The 27,795-nt window shown below is 41.7% G+C and overlaps 2 protein-coding genes across 5 annotated transcripts in view; both read left to right on the forward strand.

Annotated features, from left to right (window-relative positions):
• The window catches only part of TMEM217 (transmembrane protein 217), a 33,641-nt gene extending 9,260 nt beyond the window's left edge, over nt 1-24,381 (forward strand). The window contains exon 2 of one of the 2 annotated variants that reach the window (XM_077904196.1): nt 23,349-24,381. In XM_077904196.1, the coding sequence (XP_077760322.1) occupies nt 23,360-23,938 (579 nt within the window). In that variant the 5' untranslated portion in view covers nt 23,349-23,359 and the 3' untranslated portion in view covers nt 23,939-24,381. Of the gene's footprint in view, nt 1-23,247 lie in introns of both variants that reach the window. The other variant, XM_077904197.1, reaches the window with a different exon arrangement.
• TMEM217B (transmembrane protein 217B) overlaps nt 1-27,795 on the forward strand; it is a 48,318-nt gene that overhangs the window by 9,988 nt on the left and 10,535 nt on the right. The gene's annotated exons all lie outside the window — the stretch shown is intronic.

Here is a 27,795-nt window from a genome sequence, read left to right on the forward strand (position 1 = left end):
TGTGGGGCAGCCCGGGTGGCTCAGCGGTTTAGTGCCGCCTTCAGCCCAGGGCGTGATCCTGGAGTCCCGGGATCAAGTCCCACGTCGGGCTCCCTGCATGGAGCCTGCTTCTCCCTCTGCCTGTGTCTCTGCCTCTCTCTGTGTGTGTCTCTCATAAATAAATAAATAAAAATCTTTAAAAAAAAAAGAGTTGTGTACTATGTCCTAAGAAAACAGAGTGGGATGTGATCCTCTCTGTTTAGGAAGCTGAGAAAGGTCTTGAACAATGAGTAGGAGTTTAGCAGGTAGAGAGGGAGGGAAAAGCATCCTAGCCAGAAGGATGAGACATTTATGGAACTAGGGGAGTCTACAAGAGAAGTTGCATTTGAGAATCCACATAGGAGATACTATCAGTGCCTTATCCATATCCCTCAACCTCTCTGTATGCTCTCTTTGCCCAAAGTCTCTTCTTTCAGCTCCCAAAAACTGTAAAAAAAAAAAAAAAGACAAAACAAAACAACAAACAAAAAATCATACTGCCCAGGGATGCCTGGGTGATTCAGCTGGTTAAGTGTCTGCCTTCAGCTTTTAGGTCATGATCTTGGGGTCCTGGGATCAAGCCTTGCATCAGGCTTCCTGCTCAGCCGGAAGCCTGCTTCTCCCTCTCCCTCTGCCTGATGCTCCCCCTGCTTGTGTCTCGCCCCCCTATCTGTCAAATAAATAAATAAAATCTTTAAAAAAATGAGGGGCTGGTGGCTCAGTTGGTTAACCGTCTGCCATTCAGCTCAAGTCATAATCCCAGGGTCCTGGGATCGAGCCCCGCATTGGGCTCCCCGCTTAGCAGGGAGACGCCTTCTCCTTCTCTCTACTCAAGCTCTCTTTCATGGTCACTGTGTCTCTCCCTCAAATAAATAAAATATTTTAAAAAAGTTTTTAAATAAACAAGCACACCATACTGCCCATATTCAGGGGTAGTATTTAGTTTTAGTAGCTAGGAGTTAACCCCTCCTGGGAGTAGCCCTCAACCAATGACTCAGGAGTTTGTGTGTAAATTCCCCGGCCTTCATCCCTCAGATGGAATAATTCTGAGGCATGGGTTTCCCAGTTCCTCAACAGGAGTAAGCCTCTATTATTCACTGTGGCAGCTGGCTTAATAGTTTATCCTTTATGGGCTGCCTTCCTTCCCTGTTTCACTTTCTGCCACTTCTCTATTGGTGTTTCCGTCATCTCTCAAATAAACTACTTGCTCTCAAGTCCTTGTCTCAGGATCGCTCCTGGGAGAGTCCAAACTGAAATGAAACCTAAGTAGTACTACCTGGTAATAACAAAGAGTGCAAAGTGATGGTGGCCTTCTAATACCATATGAGAGTTGTGGTACCTTTTCCTGTAGACAATGAGACATTCACTGAAAGTTCAAGTAGGGGCATGACATGACCAGATCTGTGTTGTAGATAGGACACTGAGTCACTGATCCAAACATTAAATGGCTTTCGCTACATTTAGAATGAAATCCAAACTACTAACCATGCCCTAGAAGGCCAGGTACCTGCCTTCTCCCCCACCCTCTGAAAACTATCTAAGTGATTGGACAATTGTAGAGTTATGATGGACCCAGATGGCTCACCTGGGGCAGAGGCAGATGAAGAGTATGGTAAACCAGACTATTGTTCTCGGTTACTTACTCCCTCTTGCTATGTGACCTTGCTGTGCATGAGAGTGGGTGGAGTATACTCCCTGCTAGACTTATTCTAGCCAATAGAACATGAGCAAAAATGACAGTGTGCCTTAAGAGGCATCACATATTTCTGTTTACCCTGCTGCGTTCCTACCATTCACCACCCTAACATAGCCCTGGAAGCTGCTGGTCCAAGGAAGAAATGAGCCATGTGTAGCAGACAAAACCCAAACTGAAACCTGGAACTAAACCCGACCAACATCCAGCCTGAAGCATGAGGGAGAAAAATAGGTGCTGTGCTTGTAAATCACTGGATTTTTCATCATTAGTGTGGTAATCATTGATTACTGCAAAAGTGAAATGGAAGAGAAGTAGATGAGAAAAGTGAGCCAGGTGTGCTCTTTCAAGAAGTTTAGCTATCACATATCCTATGTGTTTGGGACGCCTGGTGGCATGCTCAGTTAAGCGGCTGAGTCTTGATTTCAATTCAGGTCATGGTCTCAGGGTTTTGGGATCAAGTCCCAAGTCAGGCTCCCCACTCAACAGAGAGTCTGCTTGAGATTTTTCCCTCTCCTGAGGTGCCTGAGTGGCCCAGTCAGTTGAGTATCTGCCTTTAACTCAGGTCATGATCCTGGGATCCCAGGATGGAGCCCCGTGGCAGGCTTCCTGCTTAGTGAGGAGTCTGCTTCTCCCTTTGCCCCTCATCCCACTCATGCTCTCTCTCTAAAATAAAATGAAATAAATAAATCTTAAAAAAAAAAAAAAAGGAAGTTTAGCTGTGAAGGGAATGAGAGGCTGGTGTGGTGTTGGTGGTTGTTCTGTTGTGAGGAGCTCAAAATACCAGCTACTCACTTTCCCATCCTTCCTCGTGAATTAAGTCACGTGCGTGTGTCATAGGCTCTGCTAATAAAATCTGCCCAGCCTAGACTTTGAATGAGGAAGCTCTCATGGTATAAAAAAACACTAGCAGAGGGGTGCCTGGGTGGCACAGTGGTTGAGCATCTGCCCCAGGTCATGATCCTGGGGTCCTGGGATCGAGTCCTACATCGGGATCCCCACAGGGAGCCTGCTTCTTCTGCCTGTGTCTCTGCCTCTGTGTGTGTGTCTCTCATGAATAAATAAATAAAATCTTAAAAAAGAAAGAAACACTAGCAGAAAAGATTCCATTCTCTTGTTAGGCAGTGCCAGTTGTGTCAGCAACACCCAGTTTGGGGGAGCAGCCATGAAGGGGGCGGTGGCAGCACTCAAGATCGGTACCATGAGGTCTCTCAGTGTAACTAGAGCATCAAATGCTCATCAGTGGCAGTAGCTGTAGTATTCTGGCTCTGTGGTATGATGTTGGCTACCACCCATGAGCAAGGCCTCTGAATGTGGGGTGATAGCTTGATTACACTAGTGGCCTCAATTCTTTACCTCTCCCTGCATCCATGTTGTCTTGTTGGACCTTCCCATTCTGAGTCTCTGGACTCACTCTTGCTGCTTTCTTTGGTCAATGGATGTTAACAAACATTACACAAGCAGAGACTTGAGAAGCACTTGTGCTTGCTCTCTGTCTCAGCCTGTTGGGTGGCTATAACAAAATGCCACAGACAGGGGTGCTTATAGACAAAAAAAATTTACTTCTCACAGTTCTGGGGGCTGGAAGTCCAAGAGCAAGGTGCCAACATGGTCAGATTCTGGTGAGAGGCCTCTTTAGGTTGCAACCACTCTGCTTCTTGCTGTGTCCTTATGAGGTGAAAGAAGCAAGGATCTCTCAGGGACCTCTTTTATAAAGGCACCAATTTCTTCATGAGGGCTTCACCCTAATCACTTCCCAAGGCCCCTTTCTTTTTTTAAAAAAAAAAGCTTTTTTAAAAAATACTTTATTTATTTGAGAGAGAGAGAGAGTGAGCGAGCGAGAGAGAGAGAGAGAGCACAATTGGGTGGGAGAGGCAAAGGGAGAGGGAGAAGCAGACTCCCCGCTAAGCAGGGAGACTGCCTTGGGGCTTGACTCCAGGACCCTGGTATCACGACCCAAGCTAAAGACAGATGCTTAACCAACTGAGCCACTCAGTGCCCCAAGACTTCCTATTCTAATACCACCACCTTGGGCATTAAGTCTTCAACCCATGAATTTTGGGGGGCTATCAACACTCATTCTATAGCACTGTCACTGCTGTCCTCACCATTACCATTAGGATAGATCTAGGCCAGCCTGTTGGATGATGAGAGACAAGTGGCACTAGGCCAAGTCTCCCTGAGTTGTCCCAGCTGAGTCCTTCCTAGACCAGCCAACAATTGGATGAGCTTCAGACATGTGAATGAGCTTGGCCAAAATCAACAGAACTGTCTAGCTAACCAACAATTGACCTCAGACACTTCAGCGAATTCAGCTGAGAGAGCCCAGCTCAGCCCAGCCACAGATAAGTCAAACTCCATGGACTTGTGAACTAAGTACTGTTCATTGTTAATATGCCACTGGGGTTTTGTAGTTGTTTATTTGGCATTATTGTGGCAATAGATAACTAACTGAAATTCTCTAGCCTCTCCACAATCTATGAGCTATGCCTTTTCTGCTTAAATCCAGTAATAGTTGATATCAGTTGCTTTCTCTAAAAGGCTGAATGTAAATTAGAAACAGGGTCAAGGGTGGGAGAGATCATAGTATGCTTTCAGGCAGAGGATTGGAGGCAGTTGTATTTATTTATTTATTTATTTTAAATTTTTTTTATTTTTATTTAGGATAGTCACAGAGAGAGAGAGAGAGAGAGGCAGAGACATAGGCAGAGGGAGAAGCAGACTCCATGCACCGAGAGCCCGATGTGGGATTCGATCCCGGGTCTGCCAGGATCGCGCCCTGGGCCGAAGGCAGGCGCTAAACCGCTGCGCCACCCAGGAATCCCGGCAGTTGTATTTATTAGGATAGAAGTGTGCCTGCAAAATAACATTGCTTTAAACATGAGAGTCTTACAGTTTTTCTCTCATGGAAAAGCCTAAGCTGGGGTGGTAGCTCTACTCTGTGAAATCTTCAGAGGCCTAGGCTCCTTCTCTTTATGCTCCACTATGTCCTTGACCAGTGAGTCCAAGATGACTCCCAACCACATCAATGTTCCAACCACTGGGAAGACGGAAAGGGAAAACATGACTTTCTCTTTACTGTCTGGTGCTTATACTCATTTCTTCCCCTTTTTGGGGCGTGTGGCTAGCACAGCCCATGGTGTGTGTGACCCTTGATCTCAAGGCTCAAACCCTGAATTCAAGACTCACATTGGGGGTAGAGGCTACTTTAAAAAATAAAATTAAAATCTTTTAAGAAAATGTATGTTCATTTCTTCCCCTTTCAACTCATTCCTAGGAATTGGTCACATGACCACACTCAGTCCAAGGAAAGCTGGGAAAAACAAACCTTATTCTGGCCAACCATATGTATACCTAAAAATTCTACTTCTGTGGGAGAAGGGGCAAATAGGTAGCAGTAGTTCCTGCTAACGCAGTGGAGAAGAAGAGTAATTAATAGAGCAAGATCTCTATGATAGACTTTATTGGTCGTTTCCCTCCTTCTCCTAGTTAAGGGGACTCATGTTTTGGAGGAGTGGGGCAACTGCGTTCTCAGTCTGGGCATAAATCACAATATGGTTTACAGTTATGGCAATCCTATTCAGTTTTGCCAGGAATAGGTTTCCTCAGCTTCCTTTGCAACACACGCTGACCATGTGACCCAGTTCTGACCAGTGAACCATGAAAGGTAGGCTGCTGACGAGTTCTGGGAAATGCTTTCCTTCCTACAAAAGAAACAAAGATAGAAGACAGCTTACTGACACACTCCTGCTTGGGATACTGGTGTGAGGCACTGTGGCAGTTGGCTTATGACCATAAAAGAAAGGCCAAGAGAACTACAGATGCCAGTGCACAGCCTAACACCTTCTTGAGGATTTAAATGACCTTAGGAGATGAGAGGGGATGAGCCAGATGGATAAAGAAATTTGAGGAAGTGAGTGTACTAAATACATGAAAAGAAATGCTCAGAGATGTCCCCAGAAAGTTGGATGGGAGTCAGATTGTGAGGACCTTGTATGTAGCACTAAGATTTGTCAGAATTACCTCATTCAGAGTTGGGGCTGGTTTTCTTGCTCGCCAGCTGCTTCACCACTAAGTATGACACAGGGCCCTTTTCTCTTTGTAGGTTTAAGAGTATTGCCCAGCTCTTCCCCCATTGGAGGACTGAAAGACACCTTTGTTTTGGAAACTCTAGGCTCTTGAAGACAGAGACTGAAATTATGAGGGTGGGTCAGGATGTTGATTTAAAAAGTTGAGGAAGAAGGCAGCAAGTGGGATTTCCCTACTCTTGAAGGATGGAGAGGTGTCTGGTTCTGCCCACCATGGGGCCTGTGTTTGACTCCCTCCCAGATCTGGGAGTGACAGGATGTCTGATGGGTTGGTTGTGTGAATCACAGGCTGGGGCCTAAGCTCTAAGCCATAGCCATCAAGGCTATGAGCAGTGGAACCACTGAGGCTTGAACATCAAGCCTCCCATAGTAACCATACCAGCCTGAAGTCCAGAGCCCTTCCCTGAGATTCCAGGATTGGGTAAACTCGGGAGTTAGTTCTATGTGACTCTAGCAACGGACAGGGAAGGAGGGAGTGGAAAAGAAAAACCAAACCTAATTGACATAGAATTTTTCCCTAACTCCTTGAGGAAGAGAGCTGAGTTGGATTTTATATTAGTTTTTTAAAATAACATAATAAGGCTACTTTTTACATTAGAGTGTTCAATTATGGTACAAATTAATTCTCTTGGCCAAGAGAAAGAGAATGAGAAGAGGTCATAAATTATCTCCGTAGCTTTCTTTTAAGTTGATAGATTTTTTTACAAAAGAATATAGATGTGCCTCTAGGAACTCAAATTCATATATATATACAAAGCATCCATTTTCATTTTTAAAAATCTAATTAAATTGGCCTGATCCTGCCAGGCTAGAAAAAAATCCAATCTATATCACTGAGGCTCCTCTGGCTTTCAGGGATGACTCTGAATCCAAGTGTAAAACCTGGTGCCAGAAAGAGAACCAGCCTCTCACCAGTGGCCATCGTGGGGAGTATTGACAGGCACCTCGTGCAAGCACACAGAATGGAGCCTTGAAGCCCACCAGCTCCTGATCCTAGCCCCACATGAGATGTAGACATCTTCACTGAGGTGTTGAAAAAGTTTTCACAGCACTTGTGAAAGACTGGAAGGAAAGCTTCATTCAAGAGGGATCACTTTCAATGGAGGTTTTGTAGTTGAAGAGAGAGATGGGACCCAACTCTAAGTACAATGAGGACCAGAAGAGATTCATAACTAATGTAGCAGTGTGGAGTCAGTGGAAAATCACAAGTCGAAACATCAAGGCTAGGGGTATTCTTGCCAAAGGCAGGCCACCATGACCGGGGAATTCTTGCTCAACTCACTTAGCAGCATTCTTTTTTTTTTTTTTTTTTTTTGTTACTTAGGAGCATTCTTACTAAAACTGGACTTAACAGGTCAAGGACAGAACCTAAGGTCAGGGCTTATCAAAAAGAAGACTCAGGAGGGGCATCTGGGTGGCTTAGTTGGTTGAGCATCTCACTCTTGGTTTCAGTTTCAGTTCAGGTCATGATCTCAGGGTTGTGAGATTGAGCCCTGAGTGGGGCTCTGCACTCGGCATGGAGTCTGTTTGAAATTCCTTCCCCCTCTCTCTTCCTCATCCTCTGCTCCTCCCCCAACCCCTCTGCTGCTCATGCTCTCTCTTTCTCTTGAAAATAAATAAAATAAATAAAATCTTGGGAAAAAAGAGACTTAGAAACTTGACTCAAATTTGGTAAAAGGCAGGGCACCTGGGTGGTTCAGTGGTTGAGGTAGGTGGCTCAACCTACCTTTGGCTTAGGTTGTGATTCCAGGATCCTGGGATCAAATCTGCATCAGGCTCCCCACATGAAGCCTGCTTCTGCCTCTGCTTATGTCTCTGCCTCTCTTTCTGTATCTCTCATGAATAAATAAATAAAATCTTAAAAAAAAAAAGTTTGGCAAAAGAGGGTTCTTAGTCCTTAAAGCCCAGTTCCTCCCCAGATACAATACTCAGACATCCATTTTGAGGTCCTGCCCCTGCTGGCAGCTCTACCACTAAGGATTGCAGGGTCTCAACAGCTACCTACTACCGACATGGCTACCTCTATATTTCCTTTTTTAACAGAGTCATACCATTATTATATAAGGAATTCACACAAATTTTTGAAAGTGACATCTTAATATGTGAAAGTATTAGGTAAAGGACATAAATAACTTACAAAAAGAATAAAAGTGCTTAATGAATATTTTTTAAATACTCAACCTAAAAAAATACTCAACCTGAAGAGTAAAAAAATTAAAATATGAATTTTCACCTACTATATAAATTGAATGGAAAGAAGAAATTTTTATTAAAAAAAGAATTTTTGGGATGCCTGGATGGCTCAGTGGTTGAGCACCTGCCTTTGGCTTGAGGTATGATCCCCTGGTCCCGGGATCGAGTCCCACATTAGGCTCCCTGCATAGAGCCTGCTTCTCCCTCTGCCTGTGTCTCTACCTCTCTCTGTGTCTCCCATGAATAAATAAATAAAATCTTTTTTAAAAAAATAATTTTTGTTGGCTGATTGAATTTAAATTAAAAAAAAAAGAATGTTTAAATAATAATACCAAATCATAGAGCACCTGGCTGGCCCAGTTGGTGGATTGTGTGACTCTTGATCTCAGTGTTTTGAGTTCAAGCCCCATGTTGGATGCAGAGGTTACCTAAGTCAATAAAACTTTAAAATATAATAATAATAATACCAAATGATTACAAATATGTCCTAAGACAAGTGTATGTATGTATTTTTTGTGGGAGAGTGAGTTAGTCACAATAATTTGGTATTTTGTTTATACCTAGTGGGGTTTTTTTCTAAAGATTTTATTTATTTATTTATTTATTTATTTATTTATTTATTTATTTATTTATTTATGAGAGACAGACAGACAGAGACAGAGACACAGGCAGAGGGAGAAGCAGGCTCCATTCAGGGAGCCCGATGTGGGACTCGATCCTGGGACTCCAGGATCATGTGTTAGGCCAAAGGCAGGCACTAAACCACTGAGCCATCCAGGGATCCCATTTTTGTAATTGTTTACTTTCTTGTTTTAAATTAACTTTGTGCTGTTCAAACACATATACACAGTTGTGGTAGGCACTCCAGGTTGACCCTCAATAATACCTACCTCTTCATCCAAATCAGTGAAGAAGAAGTTAAACTCTCACTCTTTGCAGATGACATGATTTTCTATATGGAAAACCCAAAAGACTTTACTCCAAAATTGCTAAAACTCATATAAGAATTTGGCAAAGTGGCAGGATATAAAATCAATGTACAGAAATCAGCATTTCTATATACTAACAATAACACCACAGAAAGAGAAATTAAGGAATAAATCCCGTTTGCAATTGTCCCCAAAATGGTAAGATACCTAGGAATAAACCGAACCAAAGGGGTAAAGGATCTGTACTCTGAAAACTATAGAACATTCATGAAAGAAATTGAGAAAGACACAAAGAAATGGGAAAACAGGGATCCCTGGGTGGTGCAGCAGTTTAGCGCCTTCCTTTGGCCCAGGGCGCGATCCTGGAGACGCGGGATCGAATCCCACGTTGGGCTCCCGGTGCATGGAGCCTGCTTCTCTCTCTGCCTATGTCTCTGCCTCTCTCTCTCTCTCTCTCTCTCTCTCTCTCTCTCTCTCTGTGACTATCATAAATAAATAAAAATAAAAAAAAAGAAATGGGAAAACATTCCACACTCATGGATTAGAAGAACAAATATTCTTAAAATGTCTATGCTACCCAGAGCAATCTACACATTCAATGCAATCCTTGTCAAAATACCATCAACATTTTTCACAGACCTGGAACAGATAATCCTAAAATTTGTATGGAACCAGAAAAGACCCTGAAAAGCCAAAGGAATATTGAAAAAGAAAACCAAAGCTGGGGGTTTCACAATGCCTGACTTCAATCTCTATTACAAAGCTGTGATCATCGAGACAGTATACTACCAGCACAAAAATATGTAGATCAATGGAACAGAATAGAGAACCCAGAAACGGACTCTCAACTTTATGGTCAAATAATGTTTAACAAAGCATGAGAGAGGGATCCCTGGGTGGCGCAGCGGTTTAGCGCCTGCCTTTGGCCCGGGGCGCGATCATGGAGACCCGGGATCGAATCCCACGTCGGGCTCCCGGTGCATGGAGCCTGCTTCTCCCTCTGCCTATGTCTCTGCCTCTCTCTCTCTCTCTCTGTATGACTATCATAAATAAATAAAAAACAAAAAAACTTAAAAAAAAAAAAAAGCATGAGAGAATATCCAATGGTTTGAAAAAGAGAGTCTCTTCAACAAATGGTGCTGGAAAAATTGGACAGCCACATGCAAAAGAATAAAACTGGACCATCTTCTCACACCAAACACAAAAATAAACTCAAAATGAATGAAAGACCTAAATGTGAGACCATAATCCATGAAAATCCTAGAGAAGAACACAGGGAGCAACCTCTTCAATCTCAGCTGCAGAAACTTCTTGCTAGACATGTCTCCAGAAGCAAGGGATACAAAAGCCAAAATGAACTATTGGGACTTCATCAAGATAAAAAGCTTTTGCACAGCAAAGGAAACAGTCAACAAAATCAAACAACCTACAGAATGGAAGAAGATATTTGCAAATGTCTTACCAGATAAAGGGCTAGCATCCAAAATCTATAAAGAACTTATCAAACTCAACCTTCAGAAAACAAATATTCCAGTCAAGAAATGGGTAGAAGACATGAAAAGACATTTCTCCAAAGAAGACATATAGACACATAAAAAAATACTCAACATCAGTCAGCATCAGGGAAATACAAATCAAAACCACAATGAGATATCACTTCACACCAGTGAGAAATGGCTAAAATTAACAAGTCAGGAAACAACAAATGTTGGTGAGGATGAGGAGAAAGGGGAGCCCTCTTACGATGTTGATGGAAATGTAGCTGGTACAGCCACTCTGGAAAATAGTATAGAGGTTCCTCAAAAAGTTAAAAATAGAGCTACCTATGACCCAGCAATTGTACTACTAGGTATTTATCCAAAGGATAAAAATGTAGCGATTCGAAGGGGCACTTGCACCCCAAGGTTTACAGCAGCAATGTCCACAATAGCCAATCTATGGAAAGAGCTCAGCTGTCGATCAACAGATGAATGGATAAAGAAGATGTAAGATATGTATGTGTATACACACACACATACACATGCACACATATAGGACTATTACTCAGCCGTCAAAAAATCTTGTCATATGCAACAACGTGAATGGAAGTGGAGGATATTATGCTCATTAAAATTAATCAGAGAAAGACAATTATTATATGATTTCACTCATATGTGGAATTTAAGAAATAGAACAGATGAACACAGGGGAAGGGAGGGGAAAATAAAATAAGATGAAATCAGAGAGGGAGACAAACCATAAGAGACTCTTAACTATAGGAAACTGAAGGTTGCTGGAAGGAGGTTGGGGGTGGAGGAGGGGGATACTGGATGATGGGCATTAACGAGGGCACATGATGTAATAAGCACCGTGTGTTGTATACAACTGATGAATCACTGAACTCTACCTTTGAAACTAATAAACCATATGTTAATTAATTGAATTTAAATAAAATAATCCCTGCTCCCTGCTATTTATACCCTTGTGTAGCCCCATCCCCATACTCTCCTCTAGAGTTGGTGTGTGTAATTGACTGAATGCAGCTGACATGATAGATGTCACTCCTAACATTAGATGATAAAAGGTATTGCAGCTTCTATTTGGCTCTCTCTTTCTCTTTTTCTCTTTCTCTTTCTCTTTCTCTCCCTATCATCACTTGCTCTGGGTGAGGCCCGCTGCCATTATTGTGAGGACACTCGGCAGCCGATGGAAAGGCCTACAGGTGAGGAACTGAGGTCTCTCATAAACAGCCAGCAAAAAACTGAGACTTCCTGTCAACAACCATGAGAGTGAGCTTGGACAAGGAATATCCTCCCCTAGTTGAGGCTTTAGATGACCACTGTGCCAGCCAACAGCTGGACTGCAAATGCAGGAGACACCTAAGCTAGAACCTCCCAGCTAAGCCACTTGCACAACCCTGACTCACAGAAATTATGAGATAACAAATGTTCGTTACCATAAGCTTCTTAGCTTTGAGGGAATTAGTTTCAAATAAATAGATAACTAATATAGGGGTGCCTGGGTGGCTCAGTCCATTAAGCGTCTGCCTTCAGCTCAGGTCATGATCTTGGGGTCCTGGGATCCAGCACCGGGTAGGGCTCCCTGCTCAGCGGGAGGGGGGTGGGTCTGCTTCTCCCTCTCCCTCTCCCTCTGCCCCTTCCCCTGCTTGAACACTCTCTTTCTCTCTCAAATAAATAAAATCTTAAAAAAAAAAAAAGAGTTAAGTGGTGCCTGGGTGTCTCAATCAGTTGGGCATCTGCCTTCGGCTCAGGTCATGATCCCTGAGTCGTGGGATAGAGCCCTATGTCAGGCCCCCTACTCAGTGGGGGGCCAGTTTTTCTCTCTCTCTCTCTGCCCTTCTCCTAGCTCATGTTTTCTCTCTTACTCTTGCTCACTCTCTCTCTCAAATAAATAAATAAAATCCTAAAAAAAAAAGAATTAAAAAGAAAAGTATTTTATCCTACCTCTAATTAGCCACCCATACATGCCCCTCAGAAGCCAATGACCAAACCTGACTGCCACTGCCAGACTTTTTGTTATGAAAAGAAAATGAATCTCTATTTGTTTCAACCACTATTTTTTGAGTCTCTGTTCCCTGCATTCAAATATTCTCTTAACTGATATAGGTGCGTTAGTCTGTGAAGCCTTCTAAAAGTGCTCCTTGGAAAAATAAATAAATAAATAAATGAAATAAAAGTGCTCCTTGGGGCACCTGGGTGGCTTAGTTCGTTAGGTGTCTGCCTTCAGCTTGGGTCGTGTTGCCAAGGTCTTGGGATCAAGCCCCTCATTGGGCTCCCTGCTGAGTGGGGAGCCTGCTCTTCCCTCTCCCCTCCTCCTCGTTTGTGCTCTCTCTCACTCTCTCTCAAATGAATGAATAAAAAATCTTTAAAAAAAAATAAAGGTGATCCTTATCACTGTTACTTTCTTCCTCTTGACCCAATAACACAAGAGATTCAGCTGGAAAGAGCTAGTAGCAACATTTGAGGGGATCACAAGTCAAACAATGAGGGGAACCAAAAATATAAAGTTCTTACCATCACTGAGTAATCTAAAATACCACCAACTGCAAGAGGCACTATTATTTCAGGTACCACTGGAGGGAACAATAGTATGAATGAAATGATGCCTCAATGCTTTCTTATCACTTTGACTTTTTATCTTCTTCTTATCAAAATAATTTTGGGGGTGTCTGGGTGAATCAGTTGGGTAAATGTCTGACTCTTGATTCAGCTCAGGTCTTGATTCCAGGGTAATGAGTTCAAACACCACATCAGGCTTCATGCTGAGAGTGGAGCCTACTTTAAAAAAATAAGTAAATAAATTTTCTAGACTTATTTAGACATAGATTTTAAAATCATTTATCAAGACTTAGAAAAATGTTCAACTTCAGGGGTAAACAATAAAGTGCAAAAAGACTCTTTCAGTGTTGTTATGCCTGGCATATCTGCTTTTGTCTTCATGCCTGTTGCCTCATAGACAAAAAAAAAGGGGGGGGGGAATTGGGGCACCTGGCTGGCTCAGTCAATAGAACATACAGCTCTTGATTTTGGGGTCATGAGTTTGAGCCCCACATTGGGTGTAGTGATTGCTTAAAATAATAAAATATCAAAAAAATGAGAAAGAAAAGGGAAGACATAGGTAGGGAAGTGTTACCCACATTACCCTTTGTCAGGAAAAGCAAAAGTCTTCCTAGAGCCCGCAGTGGATTTCTGCTTGTACATCATTTGCTAGAACTGTATCCCATGGACACCCCTGATACAAGCAACTATCTAGAAAAGCAAATATTTTGCCTGTGTCTAGGTTCATTGCCATCCGGAACAAAATCAGACTTCTATTAGCAAAGAAGAAGGAAATGGGTATTGGGAATGAAGCTAACGGTGTCTGCTACAACACTGCTTAATAAATAGTAGTTTTACGTGCATAAATAGGAGTTACCCCTTGGCATAAAACAAAAAATAATAATAGCAAAAATACTTACGCAAGTCAATGTTTACTACTAGCTTCAGTCACTGCTCTGAGTGTTTTAAATATATTAGGGACGCCTACGTGGCTCAGTATTTGAGCATCTGCCTTGGGCTTGGGGCGTGATCCCAGGATCCTGGGATCTCGTCCTGCATCAGGCTCCCCACAAGGAGCCTGCTTCTCCCTCTGCCTATGTCTCTGCCTCATTCTGTGTGTGTCTCTTATGAATAAATATATAAAATCTTAAAATATATATAATATATATATATATACAAACTCATACAGATAAACTCGTTTAATCCTCACAGTAACTTTGAGGTAAATGCTGTTATTATCCTTGTTTTATCTAAGTACTCACAGTTAGATTTACCATAATCCTTGGTGCATTACGTATTCTTCATTGGTCCAGTCATGGCTCTTTTATTTACTTTTTAAATATTAGTTATTTTTATTTATTTTATTTATTTTATTTTTAATTTTATATTTTTTTAAGATTTTGTTTATTTATTCATGAGAGACACACAGAGAGAGAGAGAGAGGCAGAAACACAGGCAGAAGGAGAAGCAGGCTCCATGCAGGGAGCCCAACGTGGGACTCAGTCCCGGGTTCCCAGGATCACACCCCGGGGCCAAAGGCGGCACTAAACAGCTGAGCCACACAGGATGCCCCAAATATTAGCTATTTTTAATAATGTAATAGGTACCCTCCAATCCACCACCCAAAATAAAATTAGGATCTTGTCAGTTATTCGGATCTTAATGCCTGGTCTGCCCAAACCATTTCACTTCCTCCCCAGGCCTGAGGTGACCATCATTCCTCTAGAATCCTAAATTCATCATTCCTCTGCCTTCCTTACATGGTTTCCTTAGACAGTTTTATAATTTTATTGCACCTATATATATGGTCATAAAATGTATGTGTGCATGTATGTGTAATATATATCTATAGTTTTTTTTTAAGATTTTATTTTTTTATGAGAGAGAGAGTGAGTGCAAGCACAAGCAGGGGAGGGGCAGAGAGAGAGGGAGGAGCAAGCTCCCTGCTGCCAGGACCTTAAGATCATGACCTGAGCCAAAGGCAGATGCTTAACCAACTAAGCCACCCAGGTGCCCCTCTATAGTTTTTAACTGTGTATCTTCTTTTGGTACTTCCCCGCCTTACCATTACATTGCTAAGATGCATTCATATTGTTGTGTGTTGCTACGGTCATCCATTTTGATGACCACTTAACATCCCATTGTGTGAGTATGTAGCAGTTTTATTCATCCTCAAGCCATTCTTTATTGGAATACCTTTTACATGCTTATAGATTTTCTTCCTTTCTGGTTATTAACTAGTTTCACTCTGTTACATCCATTCACTAGGAGTTTTGTGGGATTTGAGCAATTTTTCTACATCCTTTTTAATGGCTGCATTAGACCCTGCCTCTTCTGCAAGATTTGCAGCCACGCTTTCCAAATGGTTTACCTTGTGTTGTCAGTTATTTACAGTGAGCTAGCAGAGAGAAGCTGACCAATAAAGGCTTTGATTTGATGGGCCTAGCACACAGAGCCCTTGGTTTCATTCAAGAAGAATGTTGGGGGCTGAGGAGAGGTGAGGAATGTTAGTCCACTGGTAAATATTTCCTTGTTATGATCCCTTTGCCTCCCTGGGCAATCTGGCAAATCTGAGAATCTCTATTATGAGCACTGGGATAACCAGAATCCCCTGTACCTGGGCAAATTCTTTAACACTCCTCCCACAAGTGGCAGATCTAATTTCCCTTCTTCTGAATGCAGGCCAGCCTTGATGACTCTAAAGAATAAAGTGTAGTAGAAGCTATGCTGTGGGACTTCTAAGGCTCAGTTAAAAAAAGGTGATACAGGGCGCCTAGCTGGCTCAGTTGGTGGAACAAATGACTTTTGATCTCAGGGTTGTGAGTTTGAGCCCCCATATTTGGTGTAGAGATTACTTAAAAACAAAATCTTTTAATTATTTTTTTAAGATTGTATTTATTTATTTGAGAGAGAGAGAATGCATGAGTAGGGGGAGGGGCAAAGGGAGAGGGAAGCAGATTCCTCACTGAGCAGGGAGCCTAGCCTGATCCTGGGCTTGATCCCAGGACCCTGGGATCATGAGCTGAGTGAAAGCAGATGTTTAACTGACTGAGCCACCAGGCACCCCCAAAATAAAATCTCTTAAAAAGAAATGAAAAGTTGATACAGCTCCCACCAGCTCACTCTTTTTGGAACACCCACTCTGGGGAAGCCAGTTAGCAAGCTGTAAAGAAGCCCAAAAGAGCCCACACAGAGAGACCACATGGATGGGAACTGAGGTCCCTCACTGACAGCCCACAGCAATTGCCAGACATGTGAGTGAACGAGTCTTCAGGAAGAGCCTCCTCCAAATTTGCAAGTGGTGTTAAGTCATCCTGGATTTCCCCTGTCCAAATTCCTCATCATGCATAATGTTAAGCTAACCCTATGTTGTGTCTAAAATCCTCATCCAGGGATACCTGCATGGTTGAGCAGTTACCTTAGGCTCAGGTCGTGATCCTGGGGTCCGGCGATTGAGTCCCACATCAGGCTCCCCACAGGGAGTCTGCTTCTCCCCCTGCCTGTGTCTCTGCCTCTCCCTCTGTGTCTCTCATGAATAAATAAATAAAATCTTAAAAAAAAAAAAGTCCTCATCCACAGAATCCATATGCATAGTAAACGGTTGTCTTGTGCTATTGAGTTTTAGGGTAATTTTTTATGCAAACTAGTAAATTTAATTTTTAAAAAAGTAACTAATACACCCAATTTAAAGATGTAGAAGTTGGGGACACCTGGCTGTCTCAGGTGGAAGAGTCTGCAACTCTTGATCTTGAGGTTGTGAGTTCATGCCCCATGTTGGGTGTAGAGATTACTTTAAAAAATAGTAATAATTAATAATATTTTTTAAAAAAAGATATGGAAGCTAAGCCCTGGAGAGGATAAGTATACAACAAATGGAAAAGTCAGGATTTGAACTCTAACCATTTGACTTGAAAATTTGCTATTCTTAACCTGATGACCCCCCCCTTACAAATTGTAAATCTATTTCTTCCCTTGCATTTTCAGGATACCCTTGATGGCTCAGAATGTGACTAATTAACTTGAACCTGGGAGGGCAATGCTACCCCCAAAAATATACTTGCTGATGCTCTAAATATAGACCACTCAGAAAAACCAGACTGATCTGTAGGTTGTTAAATGAGATCCATCCAAGTATGATAAAAGTTTAGTTCAGAGCCTAAAAAATGAAGAATATTTTTAAACAAACATAAATGTGAATGAGTTCAAAAGGGATAATGTTAAAATGAAGTGGAAGGATAAAAGTAAACACAATATCTTGTTATATTAATAATTTTTAATTTTTCTAATGTATAGTTCATTTAAAAACCAATGTAGAGATATCTTCCATTTGAAAGTAGTTAAAATGTCAATCAATATTTGAGGCCCCTGGCTGGGTCGGTTGGTAGAGCATGTGACCCTTGATCTCAGGATCATGAGTTCAACCCCCACTGGGTATTAAACCCCCTACTTTAAATTTAAAAAAATAAAATAAAGTAGGGACGCCTGGGTAGCTCAGTCAGTGACTCTTGATTTCAGCTCAGATCATGATCTCAAGGTCATGAGATCAAGCTCTGCATTGGGAACCACACTCAGTGGGGAGTCTGCAGCAGATTGTCTCTCTCTCCCTCTACCCCATCCCCACTTGTGCTCTCTCTCTCTCAAATAAATAGATAAATCTTTTTTTTTTTTTAATGTCGATATTCAGGGCACCTGAGTGGCTCAGCCAGTTAAGCGTCGGCCTTCAGCTCAGGTCATGATCCTGGAGTCCCAGGATAGAGCCCCACGTCAGGCTTCCTGCTCAACAGAGAGCCTGCTTCTCCCACTCCCCCCTGCTCATGTGCTCTCTCTCTCTCTCTCTCTCTCTAAAATAAATAAGTAAAATATTTTTTAAAATTTTTAAAAATTTATTTATGATAGTCACAGAGAGAGAGAGAGAGAGAGAGAGAGAGGCAGAGACACAGGCAGAGGGAGAAGCAGGCTCCATGCACCGGGAGCCCGACGTGGGATTCGATCCTGGGCCAAAGGCGGGCACCAAACCGCTGCGCCATCCAGGGATCCCAGTAAAATATTTTTTAAGTCAATATTCAAAGATAGAATCATTTCTAGCAGTGTACATAGTTGAAATAATGTATCACTCTCAGGACATTTCACAAAGAAAAAAAGACTTGCACTGTTACCAACTACTTTTCATGCTAACATTTTTAGCTCTTGGTTTAGACTGGGACAGAATTACCTGGCTGTCTTTCCACAATGCCAGCTTAACCATTTTGGGGGCTACAAAGATATTGTATCACAATAAGTTACACTAGCATAAAGGGAACCAATGGGATATATTTAAATAAATGATCTGGATTTATTAGGAACTCATAAAACAATTATATTTTCATAAATTTATTAAAATTGTGTGTGTGTATGTTTAGTACCAATACTTAAGGGATTCTAATAAAGACAGCAGTCCTCTGCCCCACCTCCTCGTCATAACTTCCCACAAGCAGACACCTTCTGGTTTCCTCCTACTGACCTCATTTTCCCTAAACCATACATGTATATTGATATTTCTTTTTTTTTTTAAGATTTTTAAAAAGATTTATTTATTTATTTCTATGTGTGTGAGAGAGAGAGAGCACTCGTAGGGGGGAACAGCAGAGGGAGAGAGAGTCCTGAGCGGACTCCGTGCTCGATCTCACAACCCTGAGCAGAAACCAAGAGTTGGATGCTTACCCTGACTGTGCCACCCAGGTATTGCCATATTGACATTTCTTGATTAATCATTTTTAGACATTATATGTTGGTTTCCCATCGTGATAGATGAGGACTTCTTACCCCTACATACCTACTCACTGCCTTTCCTCCCCAGCTCCTAATATGACTATATCATCATCATTCATGGCTCTATCAAGACTATAACTTCACAAGTGGTGTTAGTCACAGAAGCTCAGAGGAGACATGATGGTGCTTGGACTATTGGTGGTGGCAAGGGAGATGGAAAAGACAATGACTGAGTCAAGATGTATATGTGGGGTGGGGGTGGGGGAAAGAAAGGAGATGGAACTTATGTTTTGGGATGTAGAAGAGAGATAGGGAGGTATAAGAGTCAACTTGTTAACATAACAAAAGACACTTTTATCATCCTCAACACTTAGGAAGTTCCAATGGTTTGGAGAACTGTAAGCCAGGACCAGGGATGAAGACCAAATATATATTTCTTTTAAGATTTATTTAGTCACTATTTTAGAGACAGGGCTGGGCAGAGGGAGAGGGAGAAAGAGAATCTTAAGCTCCATCTCACACCCCTGAGATCATGACCTGAGCCAAAACCAGGAGTCCAAGAGTTGGACGCTTAACGAACTGAGCCACTCAGGCACCTTAAATATATATTTCTTATAATAAATCACAATATCACTCTCAGGTATTACCTCTTCAAATATACTATCCTATTTTCCCTTTCCTCCCTTCCTCCTCCTCCTTTCTTCCCCTTCCCCTTCTTCTCCTTTTCCTCTTCTTCATCCTCCTTCTTCTCTCTCTCCCTCTCTTCCTCTCTCTAATCTTATTATATTCTTTATGTCTCTTAACTTCTCATCCGCTTTCTCTATGTTTTTGTCTCTCTGTATTACAGTCTGGATAAGGTCTCCTGACCTGTCTTCTGCTTAACTAATTACAGTTTCACCTGTGTCCAATCTGCTACCAAATATGCCCATGGAAATTTTAATTTCAGGTCTTAAGTTTTTCATCTCTAGAAATTCTGTCTGGTTCTCTCTCTGCTAGGTTATTTTCTGTGGTCTCCTATTTCCACATATATTTTCAATATTGCCTTTTACTTATATAAATGTTGTAATCAAAGGGAATTCTGATAAAAGCTATAACATAGTGGAGCCTTGAAGAAATTATGCTAAATAAAATAAGCCAGAAACAAAAAGACAAATATTGTATCATTTCACTTTACTACTTTGGATCTATCACATCCAGGTATATTACATACTATATCCAGAGTAGTAAAATTCATAGAAACAAAAAGCAGATGGCTGGTTCAGTCAGTAAAGTATATGACTCTGAATCTCAGGGTCATGAGTTCAAGCTCCACATTGGGTGTGGAGCCAACTTAACAGGAAAAAAAAAAGTAGAATGGTGGTTGCCAGAGATTGTGGGAGAGGGGAAATAGGGAGTTGTTTAATGGGTATAGAGTTTCAGTTTTGCAAGATGAAAAAGTTCTAGAAATTGGCTGCATAGCAATGTGAATATAGTTAACACTGTTGAACTGCACACTTAAAAAAATGGTTAAGGGAGCCTGGGTGACTCAGTCAATTAAGCATCTGACTCTTGATTTTGGCTCCAGTCCTTGTCTCGGGGTTGTGGAATTAAGCTCTGCGTGGGGCTCTGTGCTCAGTGGGGAGTCTGCTTCTCTCTCTTTCTCTCCCCTCTCTCCCTCTGCCCCACCCTATGTGCTTGTGCTCTCTCTATCTAAAAGAAATAAAGAAATATTAAAAAAAAAAAAAAGGGTAGTGCCTGGGTGGCTCAGTAGATTAAGCATCTGCCTTCAGCTCAGGTTATGATCTCAGAGTCCTGGGATCTAGCTCTGCATCAGGCTCCCTATTCAGCCAGGGGTGGGGTGTCTGCTTCTCCTTCTGCCTGCTACTCCGCCTGCTTGTGCTCTCTCTCTCTCATTCTCTGTCAAAAAATTAATTAGTTAATTAAATCTTTTTACAAAATGATTAAAATGGTGGGGCACCAGGGTGGTTCTGTTAGAAGAGAATGCAACTCTTGATTTTTGGATGGCCCCACATTGGATGTAGAGATTACTAAAATAAATAAGTGAACTTCTAAAAAATGGTTAAGATGGGGATCCCTGGGTGGCGCAGCGGTTTGGCGCCTGCCTTTGGCCCAGGGCGCAATCCTGGAGACCCAGGGTCGAATCCCACGTCGGGCTCCCGGTGCATGGAGCCTGCTTCTCCCTCTGCCTGTGTCTCTGCCTCTCTCTCTCTCTGTGTGACTATCATAAATAAATAAAAATTTTAAAAAATGGTTAAGATGATACATTTTATGTGTGTTTTACCATAATCAAAAATAAAATTAAAATTTTAATGTGAAAAATGTATTAACTGTAACTGTTAAATAATTTCATATGTTTGCAGTTCTGTTTCTGCTGTCCACTATTTCTGCTGGTTCTCATTTGCAGTGCCTTGTTCCTTGTGTGCTGGTTCTTCTTTATTGTGTAGTAGTCATCATCCCTGAAAATGTGCTGATGGAGATTCTTTGAGGACCAACACAAAGATGAATTCCTCCAGAGAAGATTTGAGTTTACTTCTGTCAGGAACTTAGAGACAATTTCAGCTCTGGACTACTTTAAACTGGATTTGTAACTTAAATTTTTTTTTTTACGATTCTATTTATTTATTTCAGAGAGAGAGAGAGCGAGTGGCAGAGGGGGAGGGCAGAGTCCCACATGGGGCTGGATCCCTTGTCCCTGAGCTGAAGTCAAGAGTCAGATGCTTGGGGCACCTGGATGGCTCCGTGGTTGAGCATCTGCTTTTGGCTCAGGTCATGATCTCGGGGTCCTGGGATCAAGTCCTGTACTGGGCTCCTTGTGGGGAGCCTGCTTCTCCCTCTGCCTGTGTCTCTGCCTCTCTCTGTGACTCTCATGAATAAATAAATAAAATCTTTAAAAAAAAAAAAGTCAGATACTTAACTAACTGAGCCACCCAGGTGCCCCATAAAAACTTCTTTGAATACCTCATATAATTTGGGCTACAAATCCACAAAAAGGCTAGCTATGGTCCAATGCCTCAAAGAGAGTTTCTCCCCTTATTTTCAGTGTAGCATTAAGTTCTCTTTCTTGAGTCTCTTGAGGGGATGATGCCAGTCCCGCTTACTTCTGATTCACCTTTAATCACAGGGAGCCACGACTAATACAAGCAAGGCTTCCTAATAGATTCCCCACCTTGGTGGATCTGCGCTTTGATTTCATTTGTCCTTAGCCTATAGAGTTTGCTCAGATTGGTAAATATCTCAGAGCAAAACTGAGTTCCATGCTTGCTTACCTTTCCCATTTCTCATCTCCGATAGATTGGTTTCTTACCTTGTACTTTGTCAGCTCTTCTGTGCTTTTAAGAATATCTTAAGGGGCACCTGGGTGGCTCAGACAGTTAAGCATCTGCCTTCAGCTCAGGTCATGATCCCAGGGTCCTGGGATCTAGCCCCGCATCAAGCTCCCTGCTCAGCGGGGAGCCTGCTTCTCCCTCAGCTTGCTTGTTCTCTGTGTCAAATAAATACGTAAACTCTCTGTTAAAAAAAAGAATATTTTAAAACTATTTTATTAAGAATTTTTAGTTGTTTTAAGCAAGTTGGCCCCTAACCTAACCAATCAGAAATCCCTCTACTTTATTTCCTTTTCAATGATTCCTGTTCTTCTTATTCATTTTTTCCCTAATATTTTTTGTTGTTCTTATTATTGGGTTGGGTGTTTTTCCTTAAATTTTTTAGTTGAACCCGCAGCTCATTATTGCTTTTTCTTTTCTATTATTAGGCTATTCCATACTTGCAGCTCTAAATTTCCCCTGAAAGTACACCTTTCTTTGTATTCTTTAAGTTTTGATATGTAGTGCAGGAGTGATTGCTGAAAGCCAGTTGGTGTCCACCTGTTTTCACCAACTCTTCATGCCAGCAGGGCTATTGTACTGCTGATTTTTCTCCTGAGACACTGACACCCAAGGTCTGGCAAGTGCAGCCAATTTTCCTCATCAGGGTACAGCAATGGTTGCCTAAGGGAATGCTGAAAAATATAAGAGCATAATTTAAACTACCTTTTCTACTCCAGGTTTTCCAATATTGGCTACATATGCAAATCACTAGGAAGTTTTGAAAAACACTGATTTCTAGGTCGAACTCAGGAAATGTTCTAATTGTTCTGGGGCAGAGCCTGGGCACTTTCTTTCTTTCTTTTTTTTTTTTTTTTTAGATTTTATTTATTCATAAGAGACAGAGAGAGAGAGAGAGAGAGAGGCAAAGACACAGAGGGAGAAGCAGGCTCCATGCAGGGAGCCTGATGTGGAACTCAATCCTGGGACTCCAGGATCACGCTCTGGGCTGAAGGCAGGTGCTAAACCGCTGAGCCACCCAGGGATCCTGGCATGGGTGCTTTCAGCGATTCTAATGTGAAGCCAGGGTTGAGAACCACTTCTCTCATTTATCTGCTCCTTGCCACCAGCCCCAGACTCCCTCCTCCTCATTCACACTCCCAAGCATTTTTAAAGTCTTCTGTCTTCCCAAAGCTGTTTATTTCCTAGTTTCCATATTTCTCTCTATTGTTTTTCCAGGGTGAATTTTGGGGCTGGAGGCAGAAAGTCTGATAATTTACCGCATTGGCAGGAATCAGAATTCTCCTGCTATTTGTCTTCTGTACTATTTGTCTTCACAGAAAATCTCAACATGAGACAGCAGCGTTGGTTTGGGATGAATGCCAGGATGGGCACCGTGTTATCAGGGGTCTTTACCATTGTGGCCACCGACATGTACCTTATCTTTGAACAGAAGTACATAAGGAGGAATGACTGCATTGACAATGACCTACAGACCCAGAGTGCAAGTGACATGGTAGAGCAGTTCATCATCTGCTGGACTTTCAGTATTGTCTTCTTCCTGTCTTTCGTTACCATCATCATCAGCTGCTTCCTCCTATACTCAGTATATGCCCAAATATACAGGGGCTTGGTGACCTACATCATCTGGATCATTTTCTATGAAACTGTAAACATTGTAGTACAAATCCTTACCAACAATGACTCTGTCACTGAAGAGGTCAGAGCTGTACGCTGGTTTGGCTTGCTGTCCCGTATATTCATGCACTGTTTCTGGCTATTCTATGTCATCTCCTATGCCCACATAATCTATAAAAGTCAAAGCCAGGGCACTATAATCTCCTACAATAGACGTATTTCTACAGGCAATGGAGAGTTCCTACGACTGAAATCAAAGATCGTCAACTTTACCCACCGCTATAGTGAATAATGTTTGCCCTTATCTCTCCCCACACAGGCAGGAATCCCAGATTCTGATGATAGTTCTAGCTCTGTCTCTTCCAGTTTTGCTGATCTGTTCAGCTGTAGAGAACTGCCACCTTTTGGGGGGAATGTGGAGAGGAATGTCATTATAATCACAACTGGGACCACCTGCTCATTGAGGGCAGTTAGTGAAAGGATATTGTTATATATCAAGCTGCCCCTTGAGTTCCTCCTTGCTTTTCTGGTCAGCACCACCTTAGAAGTCAAAATAAAGAGGGCAAGGGAATAAAATTAGGCTGCCTTGCGGTCTGGCAATCCTTTCACCTTGGTATATGTCGGCTCTCTTATTCAACCTTGCGGTGCCTTGGGGTAGCTTTGTGTCACGGTCTTTCCCCCATGTCCTCTATGCTATATTCCAGATAAATAAAAGAATAAAAATAGAGAAAATCATTCTTCATTTTCTCTGAGTCCTCCCTCCCTCCCCACATTTGTCAAAGAGTGCAAAATGCACTTGGTTAACCAAAAGTCATTTGTTAAACTTTTCTGTCTGTAACTATGCTGGATTTAGTGGGAGAATACAAAAAAGTACAAGATACAAAGCCTAATCTTGAGGATTTTGTAGTTTAGTGGAAGAAATGAAATCCCCACTGATGACTTAATAAACCAAGACAGCACAAGACTACACATTGTCATAGATCATCAAACATCACTTTGTATTCAGTTTCAGAAACTGTCAGAAGCAGTTTAAACCAGGATGGAAGACAAATTGAGCAAATTTCTGCTTCAAACATTAGGCATTATGTTAAGTGTCTGTTTATTTAATAGCTTTCTGAAGTATATTTAACATAATAAACTGCACGTTTAGAATATATAGTTTAATAAGTTTTGATATAAGTATATTCCAGTGAAACAGTCACAACTGAATTCCTAAACATATCACCCCCAAAAGTTTCCTCTTAATCCCTGCCTCCCTCCCCTTCCTGAACCACCCTCTACCATCTCAAGGCACTGAGTCGATGTCATTATATATTAGTTTGCATTTTCTAAAATCTTACATAAATGGAATCATATAGCATGCACTCTTTTTTTTGTCTAGTTTCTTTCACTTAGCCTGATACCTGTAAGATTCACTCATGTTGGGGCACCTGGGTGGCTCAGTGGTTGAGCGTCTGTGTTCAGCTCAGGTTATGATCCTGGGGTCCTGGGATCAAGTCCTGCATCAGGCTCCCTGCAGGGAGCCTGCTTCTCCCTCTGCCTACGTCTCTGCCCCTATCTCTGTGTGTCTTTTATGAATATATAAAATCTTTAAAGAAAAAAAAAAAGACTCACTTATGTTGTGGGGTACCTAGGTGGCCCAGTCTGTTAAGTGTCTGACTCTTGATTTCAGTTCAGGTCATGATCTCAGGGTCATAGGATCAAGCCCCCTGTCAGGCTCCAAGTCCTCAGCACAGAGTCAGCACGTACCTCTTTCTCTGCTCCTTCCCCTGCTCACACATGCCTGTTCTCGCTCTCTCTTTCTCTAAAATAAATAAATAAAATGTTTTAAAGTTTTTCATCTGTGTTGTTAGGTATATTGAGAGTTCATTCTTTATTCCTGAGTAGTATGCCATGGCATGAATATACCATGGTTCACTTATCCATTTGCCCATTGAAGAACATCTACTGATTTGAAGTTTGGGGCAGTTATGAATAAGAACTCTATAAACAATTGTGTACAAGACTTTGTATGGACTTAAGATTTCATTTATCTTGCATGAATACCATTTTAACTTCTTAAGAAAATGGCAAACTTTCTTCCAGAGTGGCTGTACCATTTTCTATTCCCCTTGGCAGTGTATAAGAATTTCAGTCCCTTCACATCTTTGCAAGCACTTAGTACAGACAATAAATTTTCATCTTAGCCATTCTAATGGGTATATAGTGGTATCTCATCATAGTTTTTAACTTGCATTTCTCTCATGGAGAATGATGTTGAGCATCTTTTCATGTGCTTATTTAGCATCCTATCTTTTTTGGTAAGGTGTCTGCTCAAATCTTTTGTCCATGTTATTTTTTTGTTTGTCCATGTTTGTTTATTTGTTAATGTAATCCCTACACACATGTGGGGCTTGAACTCACAACGCTGAGATCAAGAGTCATACGCTCTTCCAACTAAGCCAGCCAGGTATTCCTCTTTTGTCCATTTAAAAAAATGAGGTTGGGGCACTGGGGTGGCTCATTTGGTTAAGCATCTGCCATCAGCCCAGGTCATGATCCTGGAGTCCCGGGATTGAGCCCCATGTCAGGCTCTGAGCTCAGGAAGCCTGATTCTCCCTCTTCCTTTGTCCCTCTCCATTCGTGCTTTCTTTCTCAAATAAATAAATTAAATCTTTGGGACACCTGGGTGGCTCAGAGGTTGAGGGTCTGCCTTCAGCTCAGGGAGTGATCTTGGTCCCGGGATCGAGTCCCACATCAGGCTCCCTGCCTGGAGCCTGCTTCTCCCTCTGCATGTGTCTCTGCCTCTCTCCCTCTGTGCGTGTCTCTCATGAATAAATAAATAAAATATTTTAAAAATATATAAAAATAAAAACAAATTTAAAATTAGGATGTGGGGACACCTGACTGGCTTGATTGGTAGAGCATGCAACCCTTGATCTACATGAGTAGATCATGAGTTCAAATCCTACATTGAGCATGGAGCTTACTTAAAAAAAAAAAAAAAGAGGTTGTTTGTTTTTTATTATTGAGTTTTGGAAGTTCTTTATGTTATCTGGATATAAGTTCTTTACCAGGGATCCCTGGGTGGCACAGCGGTTTGGCGCCTGCCTTTGGTCCAGGGCGTGATCCTGGAGACCCAGGATCGAATCCCACGTTGGGCTCCCAGTGCATGGAGCCTGCTTCCCCTCTGCCTATGTCTCTGCTTCTCTCTGTCTCTCTCTCTCTCTCTCTATGACTATCATAAATAAATAAAAAAATTAAAAAAAAATAAGTTCTTTACCAGATATATGATTAGTACATTTTTTCCCCATTTGTGCCTTGTCTTTTCATTTACTTAGTGTCTTGTGAAAAGCAGAGATTTATAATTTCAGTGAAGTCCAATTGAACAATTTGTTCTTTTATGGATCTCACTTTTGTTTATCATATACAGGAAATCTTTGCCTATCTCAAGATCATAAAGGTTTTCTCTCTTTTTAAAAAAGATTTTATTTTTAAGCAATCTCTACACCCAACATGGAGCTCAAACTTATAACCCTGAGATCAAGAGCTGCATGTTCTACAGACTGAACCAGCCAAACATCTCTTTTGAGTTATTTTTTTCTATATATGGTGAGAGATATAGATCAAAGTTCACTTTTTTTGCTCCTGGATATCTGATTGTTCCAACACTAATTGTTACAAAGTTTATCCTTTCTCTACTGAATTGATACAGACACACATATCTATTTCTGGATCCTATTTTATTCTGTTGATGTATTTGTCTGTCTTTATGCGAATGCCACACTGCCTTGATTATGGTAGCTTTATAAGTTTTTAAATCACATCCCTCCAACTATATTTTTTTAAGATTTTATTTATTTATTCATGAGAGACAGAGAGAGAGGCAGAGACATAGGCAGAGAAAGAAGCAGGCTCCATGCAGAAAGCTCGATGTGAGACTCAATCCTGGGACTTCAGGATCTCGCCCCAAGCCAAAGACAGGCACTCAACCTCTGAGCCACCCAGGCATCCCCTAACTGTATTTTTTTTTTTTTCAAAATTGTTTTGACTATTCTAGGTCCTTTACATTTCCATATGAATTTAGAATGAGCTTAAAATTTTTATTTAAAAAAAAATGCCTCCTGGGGCTCCTGGGTGGCTCAGTTGGTTAAGCATCTGCTTTTGGCT

Source organism: Canis aureus, chromosome 7 (genome assembly GCF_053574225.1).
Source record: "Canis aureus isolate CA01 chromosome 7, VMU_Caureus_v.1.0, whole genome shotgun sequence".
Classification (NCBI taxonomy): Eukaryota; Metazoa; Chordata; class Mammalia; order Carnivora; family Canidae; genus Canis; species Canis aureus.